At 40.9% G+C, this 27,326-nt stretch overlaps 2 protein-coding genes across 2 annotated transcripts in view; one reads left to right on the top strand and one right to left on the bottom strand.

Moving 5' to 3' along the window:
* Nucleotides 1–464: 464 nt before the first annotated feature.
* DHFR (dihydrofolate reductase) lies at nucleotides 465–11,485 on the bottom strand. The gene is made up of 6 exons (XM_054714295.1): nucleotides 11,311–11,485; nucleotides 10,940–10,989; nucleotides 8,953–9,058; nucleotides 5,670–5,796; nucleotides 3,052–3,167; nucleotides 465–690 (listed from the first exon to the last, which is right to left on the bottom strand). Exons 1-6 carry the CDS (start codon nucleotides 11,394–11,396, stop codon nucleotides 612–614), a joined length of 564 nt encoding a protein of 187 aa, XP_054570270.1. The 5' UTR covers nucleotides 11,397–11,485; the 3' UTR covers nucleotides 465–611.
* A 139-nt stretch (nucleotides 11,486–11,624) lies between these two features.
* The window catches only part of MSH3 (mutS homolog 3), a 139,792-nt gene continuing 124,090 nt past the window's right edge, over nucleotides 11,625–27,326 (top strand). Inside the window, exons 1-7 of the mRNA XM_008162085.3 lie at nucleotides 11,625–11,861; nucleotides 13,112–13,232; nucleotides 16,159–16,379; nucleotides 19,979–20,194; nucleotides 21,806–21,922; nucleotides 22,212–22,329; nucleotides 23,955–24,100. Of these exons, the coding sequence (XP_008160307.2) occupies nucleotides 11,655–11,861; nucleotides 13,112–13,232; nucleotides 16,159–16,379; nucleotides 19,979–20,194; nucleotides 21,806–21,922; nucleotides 22,212–22,329; nucleotides 23,955–24,100 (1,146 nt within the window). The 5' untranslated portion in view covers nucleotides 11,625–11,654. The remainder of the gene's footprint in view (nucleotides 11,862–13,111; nucleotides 13,233–16,158; nucleotides 16,380–19,978; nucleotides 20,195–21,805; nucleotides 21,923–22,211; nucleotides 22,330–23,954; nucleotides 24,101–27,326) is intronic.

Here is a 27,326-nt window from a genome sequence, read left to right as displayed (position 1 = left end):
TGTTCAATCATTGTAACATCCCATGTCATCTCACCCAAGATGTTTTTAAACATCAACAGTGTTTTTAAAGGTCTCTGACCTTTTCTTTTAATCATTAAGAAAGTAGTCTCCTACCTGCTTCTTACTATCTCTATGGAATACACTGTAGTTCTCAACTTAGTGATTCTCTGAGTGAACAGAACTTTTTTCAGAAGTGTGATATGCATAGAGTAATTCTGGTCCCTGTTTTGATTGATCTACTTCTAGTTTAATATCTAAGTTCTAATTCTTCTGTTTATAATCCGTTTCTGACATTTGGACAAATTTGGCTAGCTCCTTTCTTTATAGGTAACGAATACCACCAGGGGATTCTCCCATTGTGGTTTCTTGGCATATGTTACCCTAGGCAGGTGCTAGGCACCTAATCCTCAGAATTTCTTGAGGATTCAGACAGTTACAGCAACAGATATTTCACAAATGTTATGGTTCAGATGAAAACTAATTATTAAAAATACATTGCTTAGAAATAATTATCCACAGATCTAATTAACAGAAATATCTTTTTCTAATGTTAAATATATAATTGGAGGGGATGGGGAACAACTTGAAATGAATCAGAAAACACCTTCACATTACTCATTCTTTTCATACACTTCAAATTTGTACTTAATGCCTTTTTCCTCCTGGACATCAGAAAGAACACCTGGGTACCTGTAAAAGAAATATACATACAATTAAATAATTATCAATTAAAACAATTTTTTTAAAAGAACATTTTATTGATTTTTACGAGAGAAAGAGAGAGAGAGAGAGAGAGAGAGAGAGAGAGAGAGAGAGAGAGAGAGAGAGGAAGAAACACAGATATGAGAGTGCACACCCCTACTATTAAGCCCACAATCCAGGCATGTGCTCTGATTGGAAATCGTACTGGTGACCTTTTTGGTGCACGGGACCAATGCTCAACCAACTGAGCCACACTGGCCAGGGCAATGGTCCACTGGTTTTTGATAAGGGTGTCAAAACAATTTAATGGGGGAAAGAGTATCTTTTCAACAAACAGTGCTAGGACAACTGGATAGCCACTTACAAAAGAATGAACTTGGACTCGTTCCTTACACTATACCAGACCATAGACTTAATGTAAGAGTTGATATAATTAATCTTAAAGCTGAAAAGTTCTTTTAAACTAAAATGCTATGAGTTTTCAAAATCAGGCAGTTTCATGCTAAAATCACTACTACTCAGTAAAGCAAGTGTAATCTCTTCTTTTCATCTCCACCACCGCTATCTAAGTCCCTTCATCTTTCATCTGAACTACTGCAACTAACTGGTTTCTCAGCTGCACTTCCCTCTAGTCCATTCTCCATAAACAGCTAGAACAACATCACTCAATTCAGAACCTCCTACCCCTGCATTTGATCTGATCCATTTGGGTCTTCCCCTTGCTCACAATGCCCTCAGTGGCTTTCAAGGAGGCTCAGGGAACATGCCAAGCTTGTGTCCGTCATTGGGTCTCTGCACTTGCCCCCGACCGGAACCGAACCCGGGACCCCTCAGTCCGCAGGCCGACGCTCATCCACTGAGCCAAACCGGTCTCGGCTGCACTGACTATTTCTGGTTCCTGGAATGCTCTTTCCTGCTCTAAGCATGGCTGACATGTCATTTAGTTCCTATTAATAATACTGTTGTAATTAACCTAGTTATTATTAACAGGAAAGGAGCAAAGGGAAGGCCAAATATTATAGGCATGTCATTTAGGCAGCTCCACCAGGAAGCTAAAGCTTTACACTCCCCAGGGAGCCACTGGTCTATTCCTTGAAAATAGCTGGGGGAAGGGACTGGACAGGGAGAACAGATGTATGCCCAATGAAGTTGGGGTGTCCTTGGGAAGGTGCCTGCCTGTCAGTCTCGCCTGGGAACAGGTCATTGGCCAGAATGGGCATGGCCACCTCAAGGGCGAGAAATTGGGGTATTTAATCCTCTGAACAAATGAGTTTGCTCTCTTGGTTTCTCTTGGCACATTACTCTTGGCTCCTGGCTTGCAGGGCTCTCTTGCTCCTGCTTCCTGGCATTTGCCCACATGGCCGACCCCACACACACAGTGGACTAATGGACTGCAACTAGCCTGATGTTGAAATGGACCCAGCTGCAACTTGGAACAGAAACTCTGGACAGTGGCTTTGCTTCTAGCTCTATTGAAACCCCAGCTACACTTTTCCCATGACTGGAATGGGGCTTTGGAAACCCAGGGATGTAATTCCACGCAAATAAAAATCACTCATCTTCCCATGCGAGTCTTAGAAAATTCTTTTCCTCGAGATACTGTAGGGACCCCACCTCCAGCACCCAGTGGGGAAAAGCATACCCCAATTTCTCAGATAACAGTGTAGACATCACTCTTCAGAGAGGACTGCTCAGACTACGCAGTATTTATCACATCACAGTATTTCAATTCTCCACACAGCAACTCTTGATGTTTATCTATTATTTGCCACTCTAACTCTTTACTACAAAAATGTAATCTGGAGAATAGTGAATAGCATCTGTTTTGGTAAACACTCTTTCCCCAATGCTCAGGACAGTGTTTGATGCTGAATACAATTCTCATAGAATGGACTAAGGACTACTCTAGATTTCAGTAAAATCACTAAAACTTGAACATTACCAAGTCTGTTCAAGCAGAATTCCAAAAATTTTCTATAGTATTTGCCTATAAAACACATTACTACCCCAAATTCAATCTGAGAGACATACTCTTCCTTATAATTCTTAAAAAAAAAAAAAAAATAAATATAAAAATATATAAATATATATTTATTAATTTCAGAGAGGAAGAGAGGGAGAGAGAGATAGAAACATCAATGATGAGAGAGAATCATTGATTGGCTGCCTCCTGCATGCCCCAAACTGGGGATCAAGCCCACGACCTGGGCATGTGCCCTGACCAGGAATTGACCGCCTGGCTCATTGGTAAAAGCTCAACCACTGAGTCACACTGGCTGGGACCTTTCCTATAATGCTTAAGCTGTAAATCCAAAAGCGCTTCAGAATAATATATAACATTTTACTTACTCTGGGAGAAGTTTATATTTCTCCAAATCAATTTCTGGAAAAAATGTATCACTTTCAAATTCCTGCATGATCCTTGTCAAAAAGAGTCGTTGAGGGCCGGGCTTGTTCATGGCTTCCTTTGAAATAAAACAAAAGTCATCAATTTCCTTAATTATCTGTGTCAAAAGAAACAGAACTCAAGATTTTTGTTTGTTTTAAGTATATAGTCAAGTTTGTATCAGATATGAAAGGATGCTATTTAAATATCCTTCTTTACTTTAGAGCCCCACAAACTAGTCTTATTTATGTTGAGAATGGCACTAATCATGATATCTAATTGTGAGAGTGAGTTAAAATATATTCTGGCCTCTAGTTTGCTTACATGAACTCTTTTTTTCACTTAATTGTTCAGTTTTGTCTTTTTTCTTTGGTGGTTGCTTAGGAATTAAGAACCCCCAATTGTCTAGTTACTGGCTATAGAAAAATCTAAACTAATAATAGACAAATATGCAAATTGACCACACCTTCGCTACACCTAAGCCACACCCACCAGCCAAGCCACGCCCACCAACCAATCAGGACAAGTATGCAAATTACACCAACAAAGATGGCGGCTAATTTGCATATCAAGACAGCCTCGAAAGAAGCCAAGAGCTGCAGAAGGGAGTAAAGCTTCGAAGAAGCAAGCAAGCCAGGGGGGCGGGGGGAAGGAGAAGGGCGGAGCGGAGGCGGGGCCGGGGGCGAAGGGAAACGCGGGCGGGCTGGAGGAGAAGGCGGGGCGGGTGACAAGGGAGGAACGGAGGCAGGGTAGAGTGCAGCAGGAAATCCTATTGCAGGATTTTTCCTGCAACGGGAAAGCTAGTTTACATATAAATGGATACGACAGTACACTTTCACAAGACTTTGACTAATGAAAACATCAAGGGCACAGTTGGTACATTTACACAAAATTTAATAATGTTTCCATTTCCCCAGGAGATAGTTACAATGCTAGTAGGTAATTTATTCTGCCTCTTGTTGCTAATGATTGTATTTAGCCTCATATTGTTAATGACTTTTCTAACTAACGCCTATAATACTGTTGATAAAAAGTCACGAGTCCTAGCTGCAGCTCCAAGAAAGCAATAACTCTGGCTTGAAAAAGAAAAAAAAATATATATATAATTTTAAGTGTTTATCTTTAAAATTCCAAATAAGGGCACAGAGCAAATTTTACTTTTTATTTTCAATACTACAGCTTAGAGCAGGGGTCCTCAAACTTTTTAAACAGGGGCCTGTTCACTGTCCCTCAGACCGTTGGAGGGCCGGACTATAGTTTAAAAAAAACTATGAACCAATTCCTATGCACACTGCACATATCTTATTTTGAAGTAAAAAAAAAAAGGCAAAAACACCCGCATGTGGCCCATGGGCCGTAGTTTGAGGACGCCTGGCTTAGAGTATTATATCATTTATTCTCTTGACTCAAACAAGTAGATATTCTACCATTTCTTGCTGTACCAAAATTTAGGAAAATGGAGCAGGACTAACCACTGCCGCTTTTGCAAGTCTGTATCAAAGTTAATGATGTTTGGCAAACCTTTTCTGTAAAGGTCAGATAGTAAATATTTTAGGCTTTGTGGGCCATGTAGTTTCTCTTACGTTTAGGCAAATGCAGCCCCAGTCAATACTAAAGCCAATGGCTGTGGCTGTGTCCCAATGAAACTTTATTTACAAACACAGGCTAGCTGACCCACTTTGGCCAATAAGAGAAGCCTAAATGTTCCACAAGCTAGTGTGATGTGAGGTAGGTGGATAATGCAGAATTATAACCTGGAGGTTCTACTTCCTTATTACTTACTACATATAGATATATCAAATTATATAAATGAATTTAATTTTAAGTATGTATATTGTTTAAAAGGTTGTAGAAAAGGAACCTAAGAAACAGTTTTTGTAATCCCATCTAAGATCCTGGTATACCTCTTCTTTCTCAAATAATTTCAGTGCACATGTCACCACAAGCCCCCAAAGGGTAGGAGCTGATTTTTTTCCTTCCAATAAATATTAATCTTTCTTGAGTGTTTTAAAAGCATAGAAAAATTCCTTTTATTTTCCTCAAAATTTTTGAAAGTTGGAAGTCATTTGGTGTCAAGAAGAAGGAATATTTCCTTTTACCTACCTTATGACATAAACTAATGCTTTTTGCATACCCTCACATTATATGAAAATTTTTGAGGCAAATTTTCCTGCTTTTAACAAATTCATATACTGGTCAGTGTACATCAACTGAGAGCCCCATCACTTTCTCAGTAAAAGACGTTAATCCTTGAAGACACAGGGCTAACTCAGTGTACCAGGGCACACCCAGGGAATAGAAAACAGTGCAGTCCAGTACGATTCTAAGGGAAGAATTTAGAATGTTTTTTAAATTGGAAACATCAACTATGTTGAATTGGAGATAAACTGGTAAAGACTTACTTTTACTTTTTTATTTAGTTTGCACGACAGTATCAACAAGAAGTCAAATTGACAATGTGTCTAACTTATAGCAGGGAAAATGTGCTTCTTCGCTCATGACTTAAAACGTACAGATGGCAGGGAAGCTGAAAGAAAGTAGAGTGGAAAAATTCTTTGTGTTTAAAGATAACTTTACTTACCTTATAAACGGAACTGCCTCCCACTATCCAAACCATATCCACTTTATTTGTTAATTCTGGTTCCTCAATAAGTTTTAAGGCATCATCCAGACTTTTGGCGAGAAAATGAGCTCCTTTTGGAGGTTCACTGAGGTTAAGAGAAAGAATTACATATAATTTCTACAAAAGCCATTCATACTAGTTAAATAATCTGTATGGGAAGCAATAATTATAAAACTAAAATTGTTATATAAATAGGAATCCTCTCAACAATAAACAGTTAACAGCAGTATGGCCTATGACCAATAATTTAACCCACATTTGTGTATGTATGGTCCACAGTGAATCAAAAAACAAAAATACTTCTGATATCTTGAGATATTTATGGTGGAAGAAAATCAGAACAATAGTTGTCTCTGGAGGGATGGCCGTCCCCATCCCCGTGTCAAACTCCAGGTCGAGGGGACAATTTGCATATTAGCCTTTTATTATATAGGATAATAAATATTCCATTGTATGGATATAGCATATTTTATTTATCTTTGATGAACATTTGGGATGCTTCCAATTTTTAGATGTTGCTATGAATGATGCTGCTATGAACGTTTGTGTACAAGTTTTTGTGTGGTCATATATTTTCATTTCTCCTGGGTATATACCAAGGAGTATAATTGCTGTGTCATATAACTCTATGTTTAACCTTTTGAAAAAGTGCCACTCTGTTTTCCAAATTGGCTGTATAGCATTATTCTTAAAGCGACAACTTGATAGTATAGAAAGCCATGAAAAAGCATTTTTTCCCAAGATGTATTAAGTAAATAGCTACTCTAAATAACTAGTATGGGGCAGCAAATTTTGGGATTATCTTGAGGTTTCAGTTTCTTCTCACATGGGGAAGAGGCTGGTGGTGAAAGATTGTCTCTGAAAATTTGCAGGAGCAATAGTGACTTTCATTTGCAAATCCTTCCCCTTTTATTCAGGACCCAGTAGTACTTGGTACACAGTAGGTGCTCAGGATATGAGTGGAACTGACCAGCAACTGACCAGGGAAACAGAAGGCAGGATTAAAAATAAACTCTAAATTTTTTCCCTAATTGATATCCCTAGTTCCTTTGCATGCTTGACAATGAAGACTTTAAATTTTCTCTCTGCTTATAAATAAAAAGTGAAATACACCAACAAATTTTATATGTAAATATATAATTAACAGCCATACACATAGCACAGAGGGGTCATAAAGAAGAAATTAGACTTATCATTTGAGGAGATTTGCTGTCTCAACTGAACATCTCTCCCACTGAGATTTGTTTGTTTTACCTCAAGCTAGCCACAAATAAACTTTAGTATTCAAGAATATGTTATTAACAAGTTTCTAGAAATGGCAATAGTCTGTAAACTTGGATTATACCAAGTAGAGGGTAATCAGGATATCCTAGCAACCAGGAGAAAGAGAGCAGTATGAATATTGAGGAAGATGGCAAGATGCATATCAATATATTCCCCATCACCCAAAGACAAGCAATGCAAATATTCTGGCACACTTTCTTCCAGGTTTTTACCTATGCTATTTTAGGAGGGATCTGTGAGAAAATCTATAGAAGCCTGAACTCCCTTAGCCTATATTGGTGTAATGTTTTTTTCCTTCCTATGGTTTGATGGTCTTTGATGTGTTCACTTGGCTATAGTCCTGTTCTAATCTAGGTTTTGCTGTGAAGGTGTTCTATAAATGTGATTCAAGTTTATAATGGACTAGAGGCCCAGTGCACAAAATTCGTGCATGGGGGGGGGTGTCCCTCAGCCCAGCCTGCACCCTCTCCAATCTGGGACCCCTTGGGAGATGTCCAACTGCCGGTTGAGGCCCGATCCCTGTGGCAGTCGGATATCCCTCTCACAATCTAAAACTACTGGCTCCCAAACCGCTCGCCTGCCTGCCTGCCTGATTGCCCCTAACCACTTCTGCCTGCCAGCCTGATCACCCCCTAACCACTCCCCTGCCAGCCTGATTGACACCTAACTGCTCCCCTGCTGGCCCGATCACTCCCAACTGTCCTCCCCTGCCAGCCCGATCGCCCCCAACTGCCCTCCCCTGCAGACCTGTCCCCCCCCAACTGCCCTCCCCTGCAGGCTTGGTCACCCCCAACTGCCCTCTCCTGCAGGCCTGGTCCCAACTGCCCTCCCCTGCTGGCCTGGTTGCTCCTAACTGCCCTCCCATACAGGTCTGGTCCCCCCTAACTGCCCTCCCTCCCCTGCAGGCCCATTCGCTCCCAACTGCCCTCCCCTGCTGGCCTGATCACCCACAACTACCCTCCTCTGCCAGCCATCTTTGACCACATGGGGCAGCCATCTTGTGCGAGGGTGTGAGGGTCAATTTGCATATTACCTCTTTATTATATAGGATGGCTTTAATGTGGGTGGGCCAGATTTAATCAGGTGAAAAGCCTTAAAAACAGATCTGAGGCTTCTCTGAAGAAATTTCACCTGCAGACATCTGCTTCAGCCCTTGAAGAATTCTAGCCTCCCCTTCCTGATGGCCTGCCCTACAAATTTTGGACTTGCCTAGCCAGTCCCCACAACTGTGTAATCCAATTCATTGTAAGATATTGTTATGATTACATTAGTAGTTTAAGAAACAACAATTACCATGCCAATCCCAAACTTTTCCTTAAGGTCTAATTTAGGCCAATCACTCCCCCAAACAAACAGACCTCTGAGGTTCAGAAAATTATTTTCATGGGTTAGGACCAATGTAAACAACAACAAAAAATATAGAAATCAGGATATATCACAAGTGGGATAAATGACATGGAAGCTATGGTGAAGGCAAAAGCACTGGAGTTGATTTTATAGGTAGTTTTAATGCTATTAAACCTCCCCACCCACCTTCCTGTTCATTTCCAGTCATCAGGAACGAACTATATTAGCCTGGAGGGCAGAAAAATTCATAGCAGAGGCCAACTGGTCGTACAAAAAACATGTATTTTGATTCTTTGCAACTGAAAAGATTTATTAATTTAATTATATAACTGATATTTGACCCTTCTGAATTGAATGAGTAATGGTTCAAGGAAACCTGCAATTCTGTTATCATAGTGAGATTTAATGCAATTTTTTAAGGTGATGAAATCACTCACTTAAGAGGCAGAAGAAGTTGTAACTACTTATTCATTTTCTGTTATTACCTATGTAGTATTAAGCAGCTTCATCAATAGCTACATTCATAGTATTTTATTTTTTCATATACTGACCTCCAGCATAAGAAATGGGACATGGTTTTCTTGTGCTGAATTTATGTTGTAGTACTTACTTGAGTTCTCTACTGAGAACTAAATTAATCCTGTCCTTTAAAGGCCGACTCTTCTCGGGAATGGAGAACCAGGTCTTCCTACCCATAATCACCAAATTCTGTTTACCTATAAAATCACAGGGAGAAGAGATATATTTTGGGAATATATATATGTATATTCATATATTTGTATGTATGTATAGATATAATTATCATGTTGACATCTAGTGGAACTGCTTTAAAACAATTAAAAATTTAACAGCCTTACCAAAATTTATCATTTATCACCCATTATCTAAATATAGTAATTATTTTCCCCTTTGGCTTTATCCAATTTATATGCAATATAGTTTTAATCAATTGCAGTTATGTATAATATAGTAGTGAAAAGCAAAGATTCTGTTATCTAATAAGTAAGTCATGTTAATCTTCTGTGCCTTACTATCATTATCTACAAAATGGAGGTAACATACTAGTTCCTACTTCTAGGATTGTGGGGACTGAAGACTTTGAACAATGTTTGACATCTAAAAAGTACTGTTCAACTGTACTTTTAATACAATAGTACTCGTATTTGTGTACTTTGTAGATTTACAATAATAGTCATACTTTTAAAGATAACTGCTTAATATTCCATTCAATTAGCTAAAATACTTTCAGTTTGGAAGACCTGGGGGTGGGTGGGTAGGGGTTGGGTGGAGAGGGGTAAAGGGGGAGAAAATGGGAGATATCTGAAATACTGTCAACAATAAAAAATACATATATAAAACAAAATAAAATGCAGGTATATTTTGCAAGAATAAAATAAACTACTTTCAATTTGTGTCTCTTTCCTTAAAAAATTTTTCTATACAGAGCTTCCATTTCTGGTAGAATTATTTAGGAGAAAAAGCCTTGTGAGTCAGATCTCTGGATCAAAGGAATATACACATTTATGATTCCTGAATTAGCTTGATTTTAAAAAAAACCACACTAATATTTACAAACTACAAGTAGCAAGACTAGGCATTTTTCTATATTTTGTTTCCTATTTCCAGACTCCTTAGGATTTTTTTTTTTAATTTAAAGATTTTTAATTGATTTTTAGAGAGAGAGGGAGAGGGAGAGAAACATCGATTGGCTGCCTGCTGCACACCCCCTACCAGGGTTCAAGCCCACCACTGGGGCATGTGCCCAGATTGGCATCTAACCAGCAACCTTTAGGTGCATGGGACAAGCCCAACCAACTGAGCCATACCATCGAGGGTCAGACTACTTAGGATTCTAGAGGGTGGTTCATTTCAATTGTTTGGCTTCAAGCTCTTGCCATTATTGTCTCCATCAGTGACCTAAGTGCCAAGTCCAAGAACTTGTATCTGTTCTGTTCAAGTTACGCTGCACCTGCTCCTTTCTATTTCCCTGTTTACTCTGCTATTCCTCCTCCTATGACCAAATATTCATCTTAGGTTTTAAATGGGTATCCCCTAACCCCATATTCTTTTCTTGCGTTATCCTCTTCTCTTGAATGTCTCAATTCACCCAGTACCCTGTGCCTGAATATCCTACAGGCACCTCAATGTAGTTACCATTGGACCCTATTCCCCATATCACCCAGACTCAAACTGAAAACCAGAGAGTTCATCCTTGATGCCTTCCTGGCATCACCTTTAACTTCTTCGTCTCCAAATCGAGTTTCCTGTAACCGTTCTTTGGACTTTTACCCTCGCCACCGCCTTCGTTCAGGCCTCACCACGTCAGGCGGCTATTTCAAAGCCTCCTCTGGTCTCCAGGGCCGACCTCTATCTAGCTGCCAATCTGTCCAATACTTCAACTGGACGCAACCCACATAACATGTCAAAGACCTTTTTTTTTTTTTAAAGTTCAATAAACATTGGGAATTGCACACAGATCAATGGTAAGACAGAAGGTCCCTGCTTACCATGGAAAACTACTTTTAAGTAACATTTGCACTGGTAAAAAAAAGACCCCTGGGGGGGGTCTCAATCACTTCACACTCCTCCCCTATTACCTTCTGCCGAAGTCGTTGTGGTCATTCTTTGGAAATACTTGAATTCATTCCTACAAGTTAAAGACACAGGGAGAGACTCAGAACGGTTTCCCGTGGGCTCAGGCTCTACCACCGCGGCAAGAAGTGCGAGGGACGGGGTCGTCTCCAGGACTGGACTTGGCTCCGGGCAGGGCGCCGCGGGGAAACCGCCTCGCGGGGCGGCAGGAGCGGGACGGAAATCAGTAACTTGGCTTCCCGGCTCCGGACGCGGCAGGAAGGCCTGGCCCAGCTCCGGGCAGCTTGGGTCGCAAGTCCAACCCCCGCGCCACCCCGTCCAGGCGCCTCGATCTAGGGCAGCTGGCGCACCAACCCATCCCCGGGCCGGCAGGTACCTGAGCGGGGGCCACGGCAGGTCTCCGTTCTTGCCGATGCCCATGTTCTGGGACACCGCGGCGATGCAGTTTAGGGTACGAACCATGACGGCGGCACCAAGATCCTCGGAGCTGGCTAGCCACACTGCAACCGTGAACTAAGCTTGGCGCGAAACCGTGGCCACCCCGCCCCCTCGGTCGCATTGGCGCCCGCGAGACCACGCCCCCGCCCCGCCCCGGCCCCGCCCCGGCCCCGGTGCAAGGTGGGGACGTGACGTGCTCGGTCCCGCAGACGCCCGGGAACTGGGCCGCGGGCTCGCGCGCCCGACTCGGCCGTGCCCCTTGCTGTCAGTCTCTGCACCGCGATGTCGCGCCGAAAGCCACCTGGTGGCGGCGCGGCTGCCGCTGGCCCAGCCCCTGCAAGGCAAGCGGTTTTGAGCCGATTCTTCCAGTCCAGGGGGAGCCTGAAAGCCACCTCCTCCCCCACGGGTGCGGTGGAGGAGGGAGAACCTGACGCTGGCTCCGCAGCGCCTCCAGCGTCCGCTTCCCAGCCTCGGTCGCGGCCACACGTGGTGGGTGTGGCCCAGGACTGGGCGGGCCCATCGGGGAGGGGGCGGGGCTAGGTGGGAGGGGCGGGGCTTGTGGGTGGAGCGGGAGGAGGCGGGGCCCGGGCGCGAGAATTAGGGAGTTGAAGGCGCCAGAAGAGAAAGCTTCGGGCGGATTTGGGCAGGTGAAGACGGGAGAAGCCTGGCCGTCCTCCATCCTGAGTGCAGTTCAAAGATGGCAGTTTCCACTGGGAAAATAGACTTGAGGCCAAAATCACATAGAGTCTTACTGGCAGACCAGAGACAGGAACTCAGGTCTCCTGACTCCCATTCTGATGAGGGTAGGGGCCTGTGGGCCAAGGATACATCTTTTAACCTACATCCTCCTCCCTCCCCCACCTCTTTTTGGTCCCTGGATTGAATGTTAAGAGGAGTTTTATTTATCTTATTTATTCGACTGACTAAAATAAGTAGTTGTGGGTATTTTTTGTTTGTTTTTCACCTAAGGAGGAGCTCTCACTGGGGTCCCCGATACAGTATTTCTCAAACTGAGGATGTTGAAGGGGATTGCAGATTGGCTTTCAGCCACCTTCTAAGTTTTCATGAGGGTGACAGCTTGGCTGCTTCAAAATCTTGTTTCCTTAATTTATGTATTTATATATTTTTCATAGAATGATTGTTTCTCTCCTGTTCTAGTTTTTTGACAGTAGTCTACATTTTTATGAATTCACCGAGATTTTATTTTATGCCCACCATTTAGAGGGTATCTGATGAAGGACTTAAGTTTTTGACAGGCTTCCTGCCAACAAATGTTCACAATCTTGTGGCATCTTCAGTGGTGAACATAAAATGTAAATTACAATTAACATTGCAAAAGTGATACTGTTCTTTTATTGTCTATCTAGTTTCACCTTTACTAAATAAATAGTTTTTCTCTTAAAGGTATTTTAGTTAATGTGTGTAAGTAGAGTAATCCAAGTTATATAATTTGAAATAGGTGAAGGCTGACCGAGTAAAGGTGGCAGCGTTGGTTCTAATTAATTCTAGCAGGACACGAGAAGCTGAGGCTCGTGACCCGTCAGTCTCCACCTTGTCTTTGATGATGGTAAAAACAGTCACCCATAGGTCTTTGCAGAACTCCAAGTAGGTGATTATAGGAAGGAAGGATGGCAAGGACCTTGCTGTCATTCAAAAGTAAGATTTAAATTATTTTGCATACATAATAGTGTTTTGAGATTAGAGAGATAACACATCATTTTCTGACTTTCCTGACGTAGGTTGCAGAAATTGACAGAAGTACAAAGAGTCCACTAGAGGATGATGGGCCTGTTAAAAAGAAAGCAAAGAAAGTCCAAGAAAAGGAAGGACAAAGTGATTCAGTACCGTCTGGGAACCCTGGTGAGTTCTGTGGCAATGATTTTCCATTCTCACCAGTCATGGCTCTGATATTCTTGCATTATCCAGAGGGCAGAGGAGGCTATTGGGAGAGTTTTGCCATTTTTTTTCCTTTGTGGAGAAAGGTCTCCGCTGTCCTTGAGTGGAGTGGCCCCCTCCATATGTGGTGGTGGTGTACGTAGGAGGTTGGGAGAGTGGAGGTAGGGGATGGAGTTCTGCAGTTTGGCTGGAGTTCCCTCTAGGTAATTTTTGTCCTGATTATAAAAGTAAAACATGTTTTTAATAAGAAAAAGCAATACAGAGATGTAGAAGGTAGACAGTGAAAGACCCTGTAACTCCTCCCATTCAGTGAGGCCTACTGCTAATGTGGGGCATACTGTATATTCTTTGAGGTTTTTCTCTTTATACACTTGTATATGTACTCACATAGACCCACAAATTAGTTAATGTTTTATAAGTTGTTTTATATTGTTTATGTTAATTTGCAGCTATCTTTTCCACTAAGCAGAACATTTGAACAGTTACCAATGTCAGGACATGTAGATCTCCCCTGTCCCTTTTTCCGTGTGGAACTGCTTTTTCTGTATGCGAAAAGGTTTTGGATGAAACCACCATTCCTGAGGTCCTAGACCTCTCTATATGTGGTGTTGGATATATAGGTGGGTGAGCAGATTTTTCTCTGGTTTTTGGCCTGGAGAATTTGTGATAAGGGAAGACAGAAAGTGCTTCTTTTTTTATTACCCTCATACCTGAACTGATGTAAACCTTTCTGAACTGACAACAGCTCAGGAATGAAGCTTTGTGGTGGAATCTTCCTTGGGAGTAGGGGAGCAGGATAAGGAAGGGTGGTAAGGAGGGCATAAAAGTACTCCATCCAGGGGTCTCACCACACACATACTAAGTCCTTGTCCCTACGTCCACATTGCTCCAGATCTGGCTAAATGAACTCTGAAGCTTGTAGAAATAAGGCCATAGGAATGGGAGTTTTTGAAATATGAACTTTACATACAGTTTACTTAACAAAAATAAATAGTGGGAAGAAAAGAGGAGCATCCACCAGCCAGAAGAGTCGCCGGCTACTTCATCTTAAGCTTTTTTTTTTTTTTTTAAATTACAGTTGACATTCAGTATTATTTTATGTTAGTTTCATGTGTACAGCGTAGTGGTTAGACATTTATATAATTTATGAAGTGATTCCTCCTGATTAAGTCTAGTACCCACCTGGCACCATTCATAGTTATCACAATATTGTTGGCTACATACCACATGCTGTGCTTTACATCCCCATCACCTCAAGTTTTTTAACATGTCAGTTTTAGATATTCCTTCTTTTGTAAGATTTGCACCCCACCTCCATCTTGGGAAATTTTTTTTTATATCTTTAGGAAGGAAGCCCTTGTATAATATATAAACTTATACTGTTGAAGATTGATTCAAGTATATATTTTGAAACCGAGAGAGTAATAGTAAATAGGATGAATATATACAATTGGAGAGATTCAAATAGACATTTTTCTAGCCATGAGATTAATAGGAGATACGATAAAATATACATCTGAAAAGAGGTTTAAATAGAAATATGAAAAGTTTTAAACTGTTAGAAATGAGCAAAACACAACTCTTGCCTTCTGAGTGTTTTTGCTTTAAAAGGGAAGGTAAGAGATGATAAATGCAGTCCCAGTTTCCTTCTGTATAATAGTAGCTACCTAAGTAGTATTGCTGTAAAGGGTAAAATAATGTTTTCTGTTATATAGCAAATAACCAGTAAATGTATAGCAAATGATCAGTTTCCCTTCTTTTATGGATTGATGGCTTCTGGAGTAACTGCTGATTGGCAGACTGTAATAAAAATATGATCTGTTACAGGAACATAGAGAAAGAAAATGACTTTGAAGCTGGGGAATTAGCAGAGCATTTCATGGGAAAGGTAGCTTTGAGATGGCTCTTGATGAAAGAGTACAATTTTGATGTGTGGAAATTGGGGGCTAGGCCTTACCAGGGAGAAGGAATAGTGTGAGCACAGCTGTGGCGGCAGGAACGCAGGTGTGTCTGGAGTGGTGATCCGGTTTCCTCGTGCACTCCTGGTGTCAGTGTCTTTAGGTCTTTCCCCCGAGCTGGTCAGCTTTCCCAGTGCAGAGCCTCCCAGCTTCCGCCTAGGGGAGAGCTTTGTTCTGAGCAGAGGCTCTCAGAAGAGGTTGTGTTTCTCATCATACAGTCAGACTGTATTTCCATTAGTGTTTCTTAGCATACAGGAAGACTGTATTTCCACTGGTATTCTTTTGTCTTAGGCACAGTACTGCCTCTCAGCCGGGCCTGATTTACCGTTTCCAGAGAATTCTTCAGTCCTCTGTTGATGTGGAGGAAGGACAGCTGTCCTTGAACTTAGGGTAGGCTAAGGGTGTCTAGGGATCAACTTACTTGGAACCAGTCCTCTCTATTTTATGGTAGAACCTCCCTTCATTCTACTTTCAGGCTATTGGTGCCCTAATTCCTGAGCCTTTAAGCATTTTGTGTTGTAAATATAGGGCTGGTTCTTGGTTTTCTTCACCACCCATTTAGGCTTCAGCTTTCAGGTATACCAAATTGGTTATTGCTCATTCATTTTTCATTTTAGCTTCAGATATTTTATTTGCAAGTCTTAACTCTCCTTTTCTTTCTGCACTTATGAGCTTAGAGATTTTTTTTTTTTTTTAAAAAAGCAAAACCCTGTAGTTTCTTGTGGTTTTTTAGGACCAAGTGAAGTTAGAAATTAGATGTATGTTTCAAGTATGCCATCTTTACCTGGAACCCAGGTTTCTTTATTTCCTTATCATATCATAGCTAGAGTCATTGCTTAATACGAAACTCCCTCTTACAAATCCTATGCTGGTTATGAATTGACACGAGACAAAATACTATTGTTATATTTTCTTCTGATTTGCTAACTAAGAGCCAAGGAAATGTCTGAGGACCAGGATTGTTTTAAAGTCTCTGGAGAAACTGAAAGAATTCTGCTGCGATTCCGCCCCTCCTCAAAACAGAGTCCAGAGGGAGCCTCTGCAGGAGAGATTTGCAGTTCTGCCCAAATGTACTGATTTTGACGATATCACTCTTCTGCGTGCAAAGAATGCCGCTTCTTCGGAAGATTCCAAATCTAAAACTAGCCAAAAGGTATGTAACAGTTATATTGATGAATACCCAATACCCAGAATAGTAGGTGCTGAAGTGTTTTTAGGTTCTGTGGGTCCACTCAGGGCATGGTTCTCAAACTTGGCTGATCACTTGAATTAGTTGAAGGAACTTTTACTTTTTTTAAATTTTGAAATCCCTAGAGATTCTAATTTACTATGTATTAAGGAGGAATGAATTGGTTTGTATTAAAACAAAATAAAGCAAAAGCCTCAAGTGATTCTGATGTATGATGCCTGGATCAGGAGCTGTTCGCTGACTTAGGGGATTCTTTGTTGATAGTACAAGCACAGTTTCTTACAGTCCTCCTTATAGTTTCCATGATTAGCCTGGACAGTCATGATGGGCAACTTATATAGATGTTTTGAGGTTTTCAAAGGTAAACCAACTGAATATGTGTCCTCCTACTGTTTTATAACTTATTAATGTTTTTCATCATTGCAAAAACCTGGGAATTTAACTCTTGCTCCATCATGGAATACTACGATTCAGAATAGTGGTTTTCAGTCCAGCTTTAAATTAGAATCACTGGAGAACTTAAAAAAAATACGGATAGCAAGAACTTTTTCTTAAAATGATATATGGGTTTTCAATAAGAACTGAGCAATAAGAAAGTTCTCATTTTATTGTGTAGTCATGGTTGAGGACAACTGAATTAGAGAAGTAGACTTTACATTTATTTGAGTGATTTAAATCCAATGAAAGCTATAAATTCTTTTCTCAGAAAAATATCAAGCTAAAAATCCATTGACTTATCTTAGATCATCAGGGAAAAAAAGGTGTTTTGTTCTTATTTTTAATTTCTTTTGATATTTAAAGCAGTTAACCAGAGTGTAGTAGTCAAAAAATATAGAGGTCATAAACCAAAGAACTTACATACTTATATGCATAGCCCATGGACATGAACAGTGAGGTGGTGAAGACCTGGGGCAGGGAGGGTACGGGCGGAGGGGCATAAAGGAAGGGAAAATGGGGAGACATTTGTAATACTGTCAACAATAAAATAAAATAAAAAATATAGAGAGAGTTAAAAATTTGTCTATTAAATCTCACAATTTATTAATTGAAGAATTTGCTCTAGAACTTCACAAGAGCCTAGCTACTATAGCTTTATGTGTAGAATGACCAACTTGGCATTTTTGATTCATAGAAAATTAGAAAATACCAGTACGAAGGGACACCTAGAAGTAGTATATGGATATTATTACAAGTGATAGCTGAGTATTTGATGGCATAGAAGGGCAAAGACAAGTGGAAAAAAGCTGCTGAATGAACTCAAATGCCCAGTGGTCTGGGACCAGTAGTGTGGGGTCAGCAACCCCATAATTGTTGATAGGTCCTGAAATTTCCATTTTATTAAACTGATCACTCTGAATTGTCAAGATAAAGTTAAATTGAGTTCAGAATACCATCTCTGGGAATATGAAAGAGTACAATATATCTGAGAAGTATTTTTCCCCAAGTGGTGAAAAAAAAAATGTTGCTTAATACTCAAGTATACAGATTGACTTATACATACATGAACCTTTTTCCAGGATACCTATTCTCATTCCATATATGAATAAGAACTTTATAGTAAGGCTCTCCCCCCTAGGAAATACGTTTTTCGATGTATTAAGATTTTCAATATGTAGTATTCTTAAAGTTTACATAAAAATCATGAAAATGAAGTAGAAAATCCCCATCAAAATTAAAAGCAAATACTTTGTCCGGTCTGATAGGTTGGCCCACTTTTCTGCCATACCTCTCCAAAGCTAACTGTTGTGTTATTGCTGATCTTAAAAGTTTGCTGGGCTACACTTTCAGATAAATTGCAGCTGTACCTGCTGTCCCAGCCACGCTGACTTTCTAAACATTTAGCAAATGCAGAGTACATGTTTCTGGGTTTTCTCTTGGACTGGAGTTCCCCTCTTTGAGCCGTATAGGACATTTCTCTTTATCTCTTTACTTCCCCTGTTGGTCCCTAGTTTTTTAGGTCAGATTTTAAATTCCAGGGGTACTTGGTAAGTTTTTTTAGATGTAGGCAGTGACACGGTGATAATTAATTAGAAGTTGGATTTATCCTATAAATTTGTCTCATAAGCAAGGAATTTGCTCTAAGCTGTGAATTGCAATTAATTATGGTTTTCATACAGGAAAGCATGGATACAGGAATACTAATGTTGAAAATGTAACCTTGTAGTTTATGCTTTCCGAAAGTTCTTTATTTTTTAAAATACATTTTTATTGATTTCAGAGAGAAAGGGAGAGGGAGAGAGAGATAGAAACATCAATGATGAGAGAGAATCACCGATTGGCTGCCTCCTGCACACCCCCTACTAGGGGATTGAGCCCACAACTTGGGCATATGCCCTTGATGGGAATCAAACCCAGGACCCTTCAGTCCACAGACTGATGCTCTATCTACTGAGCCAAACCAGCTAGGGCCAAAAGTTCTTTATTTTATTTTTTTATTTCATGAAGAATACTAGTAATAAATTAACTGTGTCATTAAATTACACATGGACTTCTTTCCTTATTAAAAACTAGAGGCCCGGTGCACGAAATTCGTGCACTGGGGGGGGGGCGGGGTGTCCCTCAGCCCAGCCTGCAACCTCTCCATTTCGGGACCTGTTGGGGGATGTCCGACTGCTGGATTAGGCTCCATCCCACAGGATGTCCTCTTGCAATCCGGGACCACTGGCTCCTAACCGCTCACCTGTCTGCCTGCCTGATCGCCCCTGACCACTCTGCCTGCCTGCCTGGTCACCCTTAACTGCCCTCCCTTGCCATCCTGGTTGCCCCTAACTGCTCTCCCCTGCTGGCCTGGTCGACCCTAACTGCTCTCCCCTGCTGGCCTGGTCGACCCTAACTGCTCAACCCCTGCTGGCCTGGTCACCCCTGACTGCTCTCCCCTGCCAGCCTGGTTGCCACTAACTGCCTCTGCCTTGGTCCCCGCCACTGTGGCTTTGTCCAGAAGGATGTCTGGAAGATGTCTGGTCTAATTAGCATATTACCCTTTTATTACTATAGATGTGAAGAAGCACTAAAATCTCTAAATTATTGTCAACCCAATAAATTTAATAAAAATATAAAATCTTTAAATTACAACACTACTTTTCTAAAAGTTCTAATCATGGTTCTTTTTGGAATTATTTATGGAATATACTATCTTCTAGACTGTGCTTGGAAATGTAGAATATTGCAACTTTAGCTGTTCACATGCCTGTTGAAAGTGATTCTGCGAGAGAGAGAAAGATTCTTGCCTGCTGACTATGCCTTACACACCTGGAATAAATAATGAAAAGGAAAACATTACAATAGGTTTAATGAAATTAAATGTAAATAGAAGTATACAAAACATTAGAATGTTTAGACTTTCAAAACTGCATTAATAATTACACAGTAGTTTAGTTTGGCTCATATTTTTTGGGTCTTTTACTTTGAAAAAATTTTAAGCCTACACAAAAATTTGCCTTAATATACTGTGTACTCCTCAAATTCACCAATTGTTAGCTTTGTGTCGAATTTGCATTCTCTCTCTCTGGGCACTGATGTTATGGTTAGTACTTTTGAAACTATAAAACTCTCTTGGTTGCCAGGACAAGACACTTTCTGATCTCAGTCATTTTGGATCATCACATGGGAGTTACGAAAACTTACAGAAAATTTCTGATTCTAAACCACCTAACAAAAGGACCAAAAGCATCTATACGCCACTAGAATTACAGTACCTAGAAATAAAACAGCAGCAGAAAGATGCAATTTTGTGTGTGGAATGTGGATATAAGTATAGATTCTTTGGGGAAGATGCAGAGGTAAGTTGTTTTTTCAAACACTGTTTCATGTTTGTCTTGTTGAGCCTTAAATATTTTCCAATATTTTGTTTAATTTTCTAACCTTATAAAGACGTGAATGTAATTGCCCTTTAAAATGCTGTCATTTAAAGTAAAATCTAAAAAATAAACACAAACAAACTTGGTGAGTGCTGACTTGTGGGGGAGGAGGTGAGGAGTTCCTGTTGGAATGTTGGTGCGTATTTTCCATGGTCTTAGCTCAGTACCTTTTCATCCATCAAACATTGATTGAACCGTAATCATGTGGGTATCTGTGTTTCCTAAAGAAGATTTAAGCAAGAAAAAATTTTTGAGATATAAGTTCCTCTGTTTTCCCTTAGTTTATGAATTTTCACAGCCAGCAACATTATTAAGTCTTAATGGCAGAGCCTATTAACTCTGCCAGCCACCAACAGATGTTTGAAGTCTTATAGGTCTCTGTATACTAGTCATCTTGCTTTCTTAGTCTAAGTTGAGTTTGTATTTACTGTAATTTTGGGTATGTGAGATAGGCCTAAGTTAAGATGGTTAGTATGAATTTGAGCACTTGAGGGCAAGCTTAGGGAAATACTTTGTTGGAGTCCTGGGTGATTTTGATGATTCCATAGTTTTAGGCCTGGTTGGGTTGCACACCATCAGAGAATGATGAGGTGGTACTTCTGCTGCCTTATGGGTGAGAAGTGAAGACTTGGCCAACTTTTTTTTCTTCCAGTTTCCAAAATACTGTTGTGGCAGAAAGTGGTGTTTGTCTAGTTCAGATGACATTATGCTGTGTTCTGTGTTAAGAAGTTAGACCCTGAAACAGTCAGCATGTTCCCTGCAGGCAGGAACAAATATGTAGCTGGCATCTTATAAGTGAAGGGGTGAAAGGAAATGCTGTTCTCCTCCTTTCTCTCTAGGTCAAATGATAGATTTAGCCTTGACTACAGTAAAAGCTCATGTTTTTCTGCCCTACCCTACAGGGATGAACTAATACAGTTCAGAAATGGCTGGGGGAGGGGAGTGAGAAGGCTGGAATGATGAGCGTTCTGTGGCTCTAGTGGGCAGTCTCTGAGCCATGGTGCTGTCCAGAAGGAAGCAGGGAGTCAGGTGGTACTGCCTGGTACTGCATTTCTATCACTCATGCATCATCAGTTAGCTAGCCACACCAGGGGGTTCTCTTCTCAGTTCCTCAACGAAGCCCTCTGTCCAAGTAGGTTTATAATTATATATACATACCTTAGTATGTCCTAATTTTTAATTATTTGCATGTGGTATCAAATACTTATTCCAATTCAGGGAAAGCACAGCCCTTTAAAGTTTTGATAGAGCTAAGGACATAGAAGCAGACCTGTCATATTTTTCTGAGTCATTTATAGGTACAGATGTTGACCCTGAAGTTAGGCCATGGGAAAGGCCAGAAACACCAGGTTAAGCTGCAGGCTACTACACAGGGAATGACTTTTAAACTTTTTTTTATTGATATACCATGCAGATAGAGAAGGACACAAATCCTACATGTATACCTTGATGGATTTTTAACACAGTGAACAAATGCCACACAGGGAATCTTAAAATAGAAATTTATTGATATCCTCTTTGTCAATTTTTTAGATTGCAGCCCGGGAGCTCAATATTTATTGCCATTTAGATCACAACTTTATGACAGCAAGCATACCTACTCACAGACTGTTCGTTCACGTGCGCCGCCTTGTGGCAAAGGGATATAAGGTCAGCTTTGGCTTCAACTTGTGGGAAAGAGGGATCCGATTCTCTTCCAGAGTGAAAACATGTTTTGTACGGTGGTAGTCTTTAATTGGTTTGGGAATTTGGCATTTTGGGAAAATGAAAGTGTGTCATAATTAGCTTTATATCTTCATGAGTTTTAACATATTATATATTTAGGGTAAAGTTTTAAAAGACTAAGGTAAATGTTTCAGAAATAACCTTTTAAAATCTCACTATGTTTAAAGTTTTTTTCATTACATTTGATATTTAATGTTTCTTATTTTTGTTGAAGGTAGGAGTTGTGAAGCAAACTGAAACAGCAGCATTAAAGGCCATTGGGGACAACAGAAGTTCAGTCTTTTCCCGGAAGTTGACTGCTCTTTATACAAAATCTACGCTTATTGGAGAAGATATCCTTTTTGAATAGGAAATATTCTCTTAAAGTTTAGAAATCTTTGTTTTAAGTAACATTTAAAAAATACCTGTTCTTTCAGTGGCTATCTTTTTGTTGAGGTGAAGCAGTATATTACTTTGACCTTTGATTAGTGTGCTACTGAAGAGCTACGGGTTGGTAATGGCTGGAAACAAGCATTTTTTTTTTAAATGCCATAGTAAAAGGAGAGTGTATCAGGCTTTTAGAGCAAGAAAAAGGACAGTCATACAAGAAGACAGCAGGTTAGCAGCTGATTTGCAATCATATCTTCCCCAGGCCTGTGTGGAGAGGGGTTAGGCACTTGGGCCTGTAAGCCCCTTCAGATATTCCTAACACAAGACCTAAAAAATAACTGCTTAGCTTCAAAATGAGAAAAGAAAACTACGAAGTCAACATGCAGTTAACTGCTTATAAAACATAGGCCATCTTCATTAATTGTTAGCTTCATAAAAATTGTATTATTTTTTGAAAATGGATTATAGGTGAAGCTTTCTTTCTAAGAATCCTTAGTGTGGATCATGATTGCCCCAACATTTATGGTCATTCATAAATTCAATGAGTTACTTGAAACAAAATGACTTTACTAGCAAAGTCATAAAATTCTGTCAATTTAAAAAAACCACACAATTATGTATAAAATGAGATAAGCGTGTATTTTAAAATGTGTACTGTGGGTTGGAGTCAGGTCTCAGAATAAAAGAATATAGAGATAAGGTCTTAAATGATACTATGTGAAAGTAATATTTATTATAGTTTATTATAAATCTGCATATTTAGAGACCTGCTTAGCTTCTACCCAAGTTATGAAGACTGTTTTGCTTTATTAATGTCATGAATAGGGGATGGCTGTCACTCAAAATGGACCCCAAACCATTAACAGCTCTGTGGCATTCCAAGCTGATCAGGCTATAAGATTGGTAATTTTATTGTTTCTTTTGCCTGAACTTGAGTCTCTTAATCGAAGCCTGCTCCTAAAACAGTACTCTTCACTGCTTCTCTTTTGCTACTGCTATAGCTTTTATCTGCTGATGCCCAAACTGGATGTCCCCAGACTGACCTCATCTAAAGTCAGCATTTATCTCCGAGAATTTAATTAATGGATTCAACACACACACACACACACACACATACACATGCATGAAAGTATGTTTCTGTTTCCTTTTTAGATTTTCTTTTCTCCTGTCTTTAAAAAAAATTCTCTTGTTATTTCTGAGAGCTATTAGGCACTTTAAAGGAGGAAAGTAATTTATACTAAGTGTGTGCATGCTTTGACTTATGGAATTAAACATTAGGGGATTGTTAAGGATTCGAGTCTCAGCATCATCCAAGAAAAGAAGAGGGTTAACATTTGGGCTTCCACAAGGTCTGAGGATCTCTCCTAAGCCCTTTGGAAGTGAGAAGATAATAGTTGTCGGTCCTCATGAGCCTTATATCTTGGGGGATATAAGACATAGAGCTATGATCAGAGTAAATCAGAAAAATGAATGCTGTATGGGAGATTTGTGCACAGAGCAAAAATGCCTGGAAAAATAAACCATTAATTTAAAGGAGAAAAACAGTTAATATTAATGGGAATGTATATTTTTCTTTAATAATTATTACATGTGAATCCTTTAGTTCAGCTGGATGACGCTGTAGATATCGATGAGATAATTACTGATACTTCTACTAGCTACCTTCTGTGCATCTGTGAAAATAAAGACAATGTTAAGGACAAAAAGAAGGGGAACATTTTCATTGGAATCGTGGTAAGTGCTTTGTAGGTGAAGAACCAGTGATAGATGTTCACGGTATTTCGAAATACAGTATGAGCAATCATGTATGGTTTATAATAAGGATGAAGTGTGCCCTCAAGGAATTGTACTTAAAAAGTGTTTTCTCATAATTTTATATGTTAAATTACTAGCTACAATTTTCTCATATGGCTACTTGGCACTCTGTGCCGTGGAGAGATCTAAGTAGTTTCTGTTCGTGTGCTCTAGGGAGTTTGGGGTTGAAGACCAACATAGTGATAAGCATCGATGTGAACAATATACAGATAGTGCAATAAAACACTAAACTGACACATGCATGGATAGCAAAGGGTCTTACAGGTTTCCTCTAGAGGTTTGAAATTAAACACAGATGATTATGGGATTGTTGTGTATAGATTTAGAGGAAAGCGTAGGAAAGGGAGGGGAAATGATAGTTGGCCAATACAACCAGTCTTCCAAATAAATGTAATTTGTGAATCAGAGTTTGATTGATCTTGCCTTTTGGCAATTTGTGACTAAATTTGCCCATTTGCAGACCTACCTGAGTTCTGCTCAATATCTTAGACTTTTTAGGGCCCTTCAGAACTGTTAGACTCCCTTATTCTGTTGTAGGTTAAGCAAAAATAGGATTCCTTGCCTAAATAATAACTAATTCTTTTTGTTTTATTTAATTTTGCAATTAGCTGTAATATCAACAAAATTCTTACAACCCACTGTCTCCAAAGTACTTTTTAATATCTTATTCTGGTATTAGTAACTTGACATTTGCCTAACCCCGTGGTCGGCAAACTGTGGCTTGCGAGCCACATGCGGCTCTTTGGTCCCTTGAGTGTGGCTCTTCCACAAAATACCACGGCCTGGGCGAGTCTATTTTGAAGAAGTGGCATTAGAAGAAGTTTAAGTTTAAAAAATTTGGCTCTCAAAAGAAATTTCAATCGTCGTACTGTTGATATTTGGCTCTGTTGACTAATGAGTTTGCCGACCACTGGCCTAACCAATAAGCCTTTCTCTAGGGGGTTAACATTACTATTGGGGGGTTCTAAATGACTTTTTATCATTGAGAAGCACTTTTTATTCTAACCACAGGCAGCTGAATCTGTTTATGAATAGTAGGGTTATTTGCTTTTAGGAATTAACATAGGTAATGTGCTATTTTATATTTTACCTGGAACTCAGTCTAAAGAACAGAGTTGATAATATACAACTTAGTGCTTTTATTTATTTATTTTTTTAAAATTTCTTTATTGATTAAGGTGTCACATATTTGTCCTCATCCCCCCATTCCCATCCCACCCCCCTCCCCACACATGCCCCAACCCCCTGTTGAACTTAACCGTTGGATAGGCTCATATGCATGCACACAAGTCCTTTGGTTGAATTCTCCCCCTCCCCCCACCCTCCCCTATCCTCCCTCTGAGGCCCGATAGTCCGATCGATGCCTCCTTGTTTCTGGTTCTGTACTTGTTCCTCAGTCTATGTTGTTCATCATTTCCCCTAGATGAGCGAGATCATGTCACTAGATATATACTTATAAGAACTGAATGTGAGACGAGCAATAATAGTTATGCTGACAGGCAAATGAATCAGTCTGTAGTGAGTTTCTTTCTGGACCAACAGTTCTTTTGAGACCCAATTTCAATGTCCACCAGTTCCTTATGTGTACATGTCAGCACTGACCCCTCAGCTCTGGATGGTGGACAAATGGTGGTAACGGAGGTCCGAGTCCCTCTGGTTTGGTCTCGGCCGGACCCAGGGGCACGGCTTCACCCGGACTAAGGGGCACGTGGCCTCACCCAGACCCAAGGGGCGCGTGGCCTCACCCGGGCCCGGGACCCAGCCTCACCTGGATGGATCCAGGGGCACACGGCCTCACCCGGACCCAGGATCCGGCTTCACCCGTACCCAGGGGCGCAAGGCCTCACCCGGACCCAGGGGCACATGGCCTCACCCGGGCCCAGGAACCCAGCCTCATCCGGGTCCAGTGGTGCGTGGTCTCACCCGGACCCAGGGGCGCGTGGCCTCACCCGGGCCCAGGGACCCAGCCACACCCGGGTCCAGGGGCGCGTGGCCTCTCCCAGACCCAGGGGCGCGTGGCCTCACCCGGATCCAGGGACGCGTGGCCTCACCCGGACCCAGGGGCGCGTGGCCTCTCCCAGACCCAGGGGCGCGTGGCCTCACCCGGACCCGGGACCCAGCCTCACCTGGATCCAGGGACGCGTGGCCTCACCCGGACCCAGGGGCGCGTGGCCTCTCCCAGACCACGGTACCAACTTAGTGCTTTTAGAAGTACCCTCTGGCCCACTGCCAAAGCTAACGTTTGACTCTCAAGTGTTTTATTGGGACCTGTTCTTGACCTCAGTGACCCTTTTGGGTTGATGATATCCAGAGCTCTGGGTCCAGGCTGCGCCTCTCGTCTGAGCTCTAGGCTCTTGCATCCAACCCTTTACTGGACAAGGCACTCAGAATTTGCCCCGCCTTCTCAGACTCAGTGGGGCTGCGATGGAACTCGCCTTCCTTTACCCTGAACACTGCTGTTACTGGGTTTGTCCCCACCGTGATGATTGTCGCATGTTCCCCAGTCAGTACCTAAGAATTATCTGACAGTCTGGAATGCAAGGCTTTACTGTTGTCCTGCCACTGCTTTCAGGCCCGCTACCTTCAGCCTGGGCAGTGCCGTTTTACACAGACTGACTTGGGTTTCTCAGCGTCACATTATCACACAGAGTAATAGGTGTTACAATACAGACCATTTCTCTGATTTAAAAAAGCAAAGGGGTATTTGTCTGGCTGATAAATTTGTTACTTGAACTTCTGTAAATGGCTTTTATAAATGTTGGGTTTGTAGAGTGGGAGATATACATACATATATTTACTATTATACTTTAGTCCAGCTATCTGGACACTAGAGGAAGGCCTTTGGGCTACAATTAAGGAAATTGCTTGAGCCAAAAATGAAGGATTTTTAAAAATTAGAAAATATTCAAGAGGAAAAAATACTTAAAACAGGATGCATAATTACAGTGCAGTGTGAGCTAACCACTGAGGTGGAGAAATATAACACTGCTTACAGGGGGGCCCTTCCCTCCAGAGGTTACTGTAATCCAGATTTCTGTGGTAATAATTTCCTTGCTTTTGTTCCAGTTTGACCACCTTAAACTACATACAAGTGCAAACATATTGTATGTATTTTGCCCGGGGGGGGGGGTCTTGCTGCTTTTGT

This window comes from Eptesicus fuscus, chromosome 4 (genome assembly GCF_027574615.1).
Source record: "Eptesicus fuscus isolate TK198812 chromosome 4, DD_ASM_mEF_20220401, whole genome shotgun sequence".
Classification (NCBI taxonomy): Eukaryota; Metazoa; Chordata; class Mammalia; order Chiroptera; family Vespertilionidae; genus Eptesicus; species Eptesicus fuscus.
The sequence above is the reverse complement of the archived record's forward strand: the minus strand, read 5'-3'. Positions and strand labels throughout refer to the sequence as shown.

Excerpts from the sequence above, each read along its gene's own strand:
- DHFR (XM_054714295.1), bottom strand. The coding sequence starts at position 11,396 with ATGGTTCGTACCCTAAACTGCATCGCCGCGGTGTCCCAGAACATGGGC. Across the intron at positions 9,059-10,939 it reads CACAACGACTTCGGCAGAAG|GTAAACAGAATTTGGTGATT; the intron begins GTAATAGGGGAG and ends GTGATTTTATAG. Across the intron at positions 3,168-5,669 it reads GAGGCAGTTCCGTTTATAAG|GAAGCCATGAACAAGCCCGG; the intron begins GTAAGTAAAGTT and ends TTTATTTCAAAG.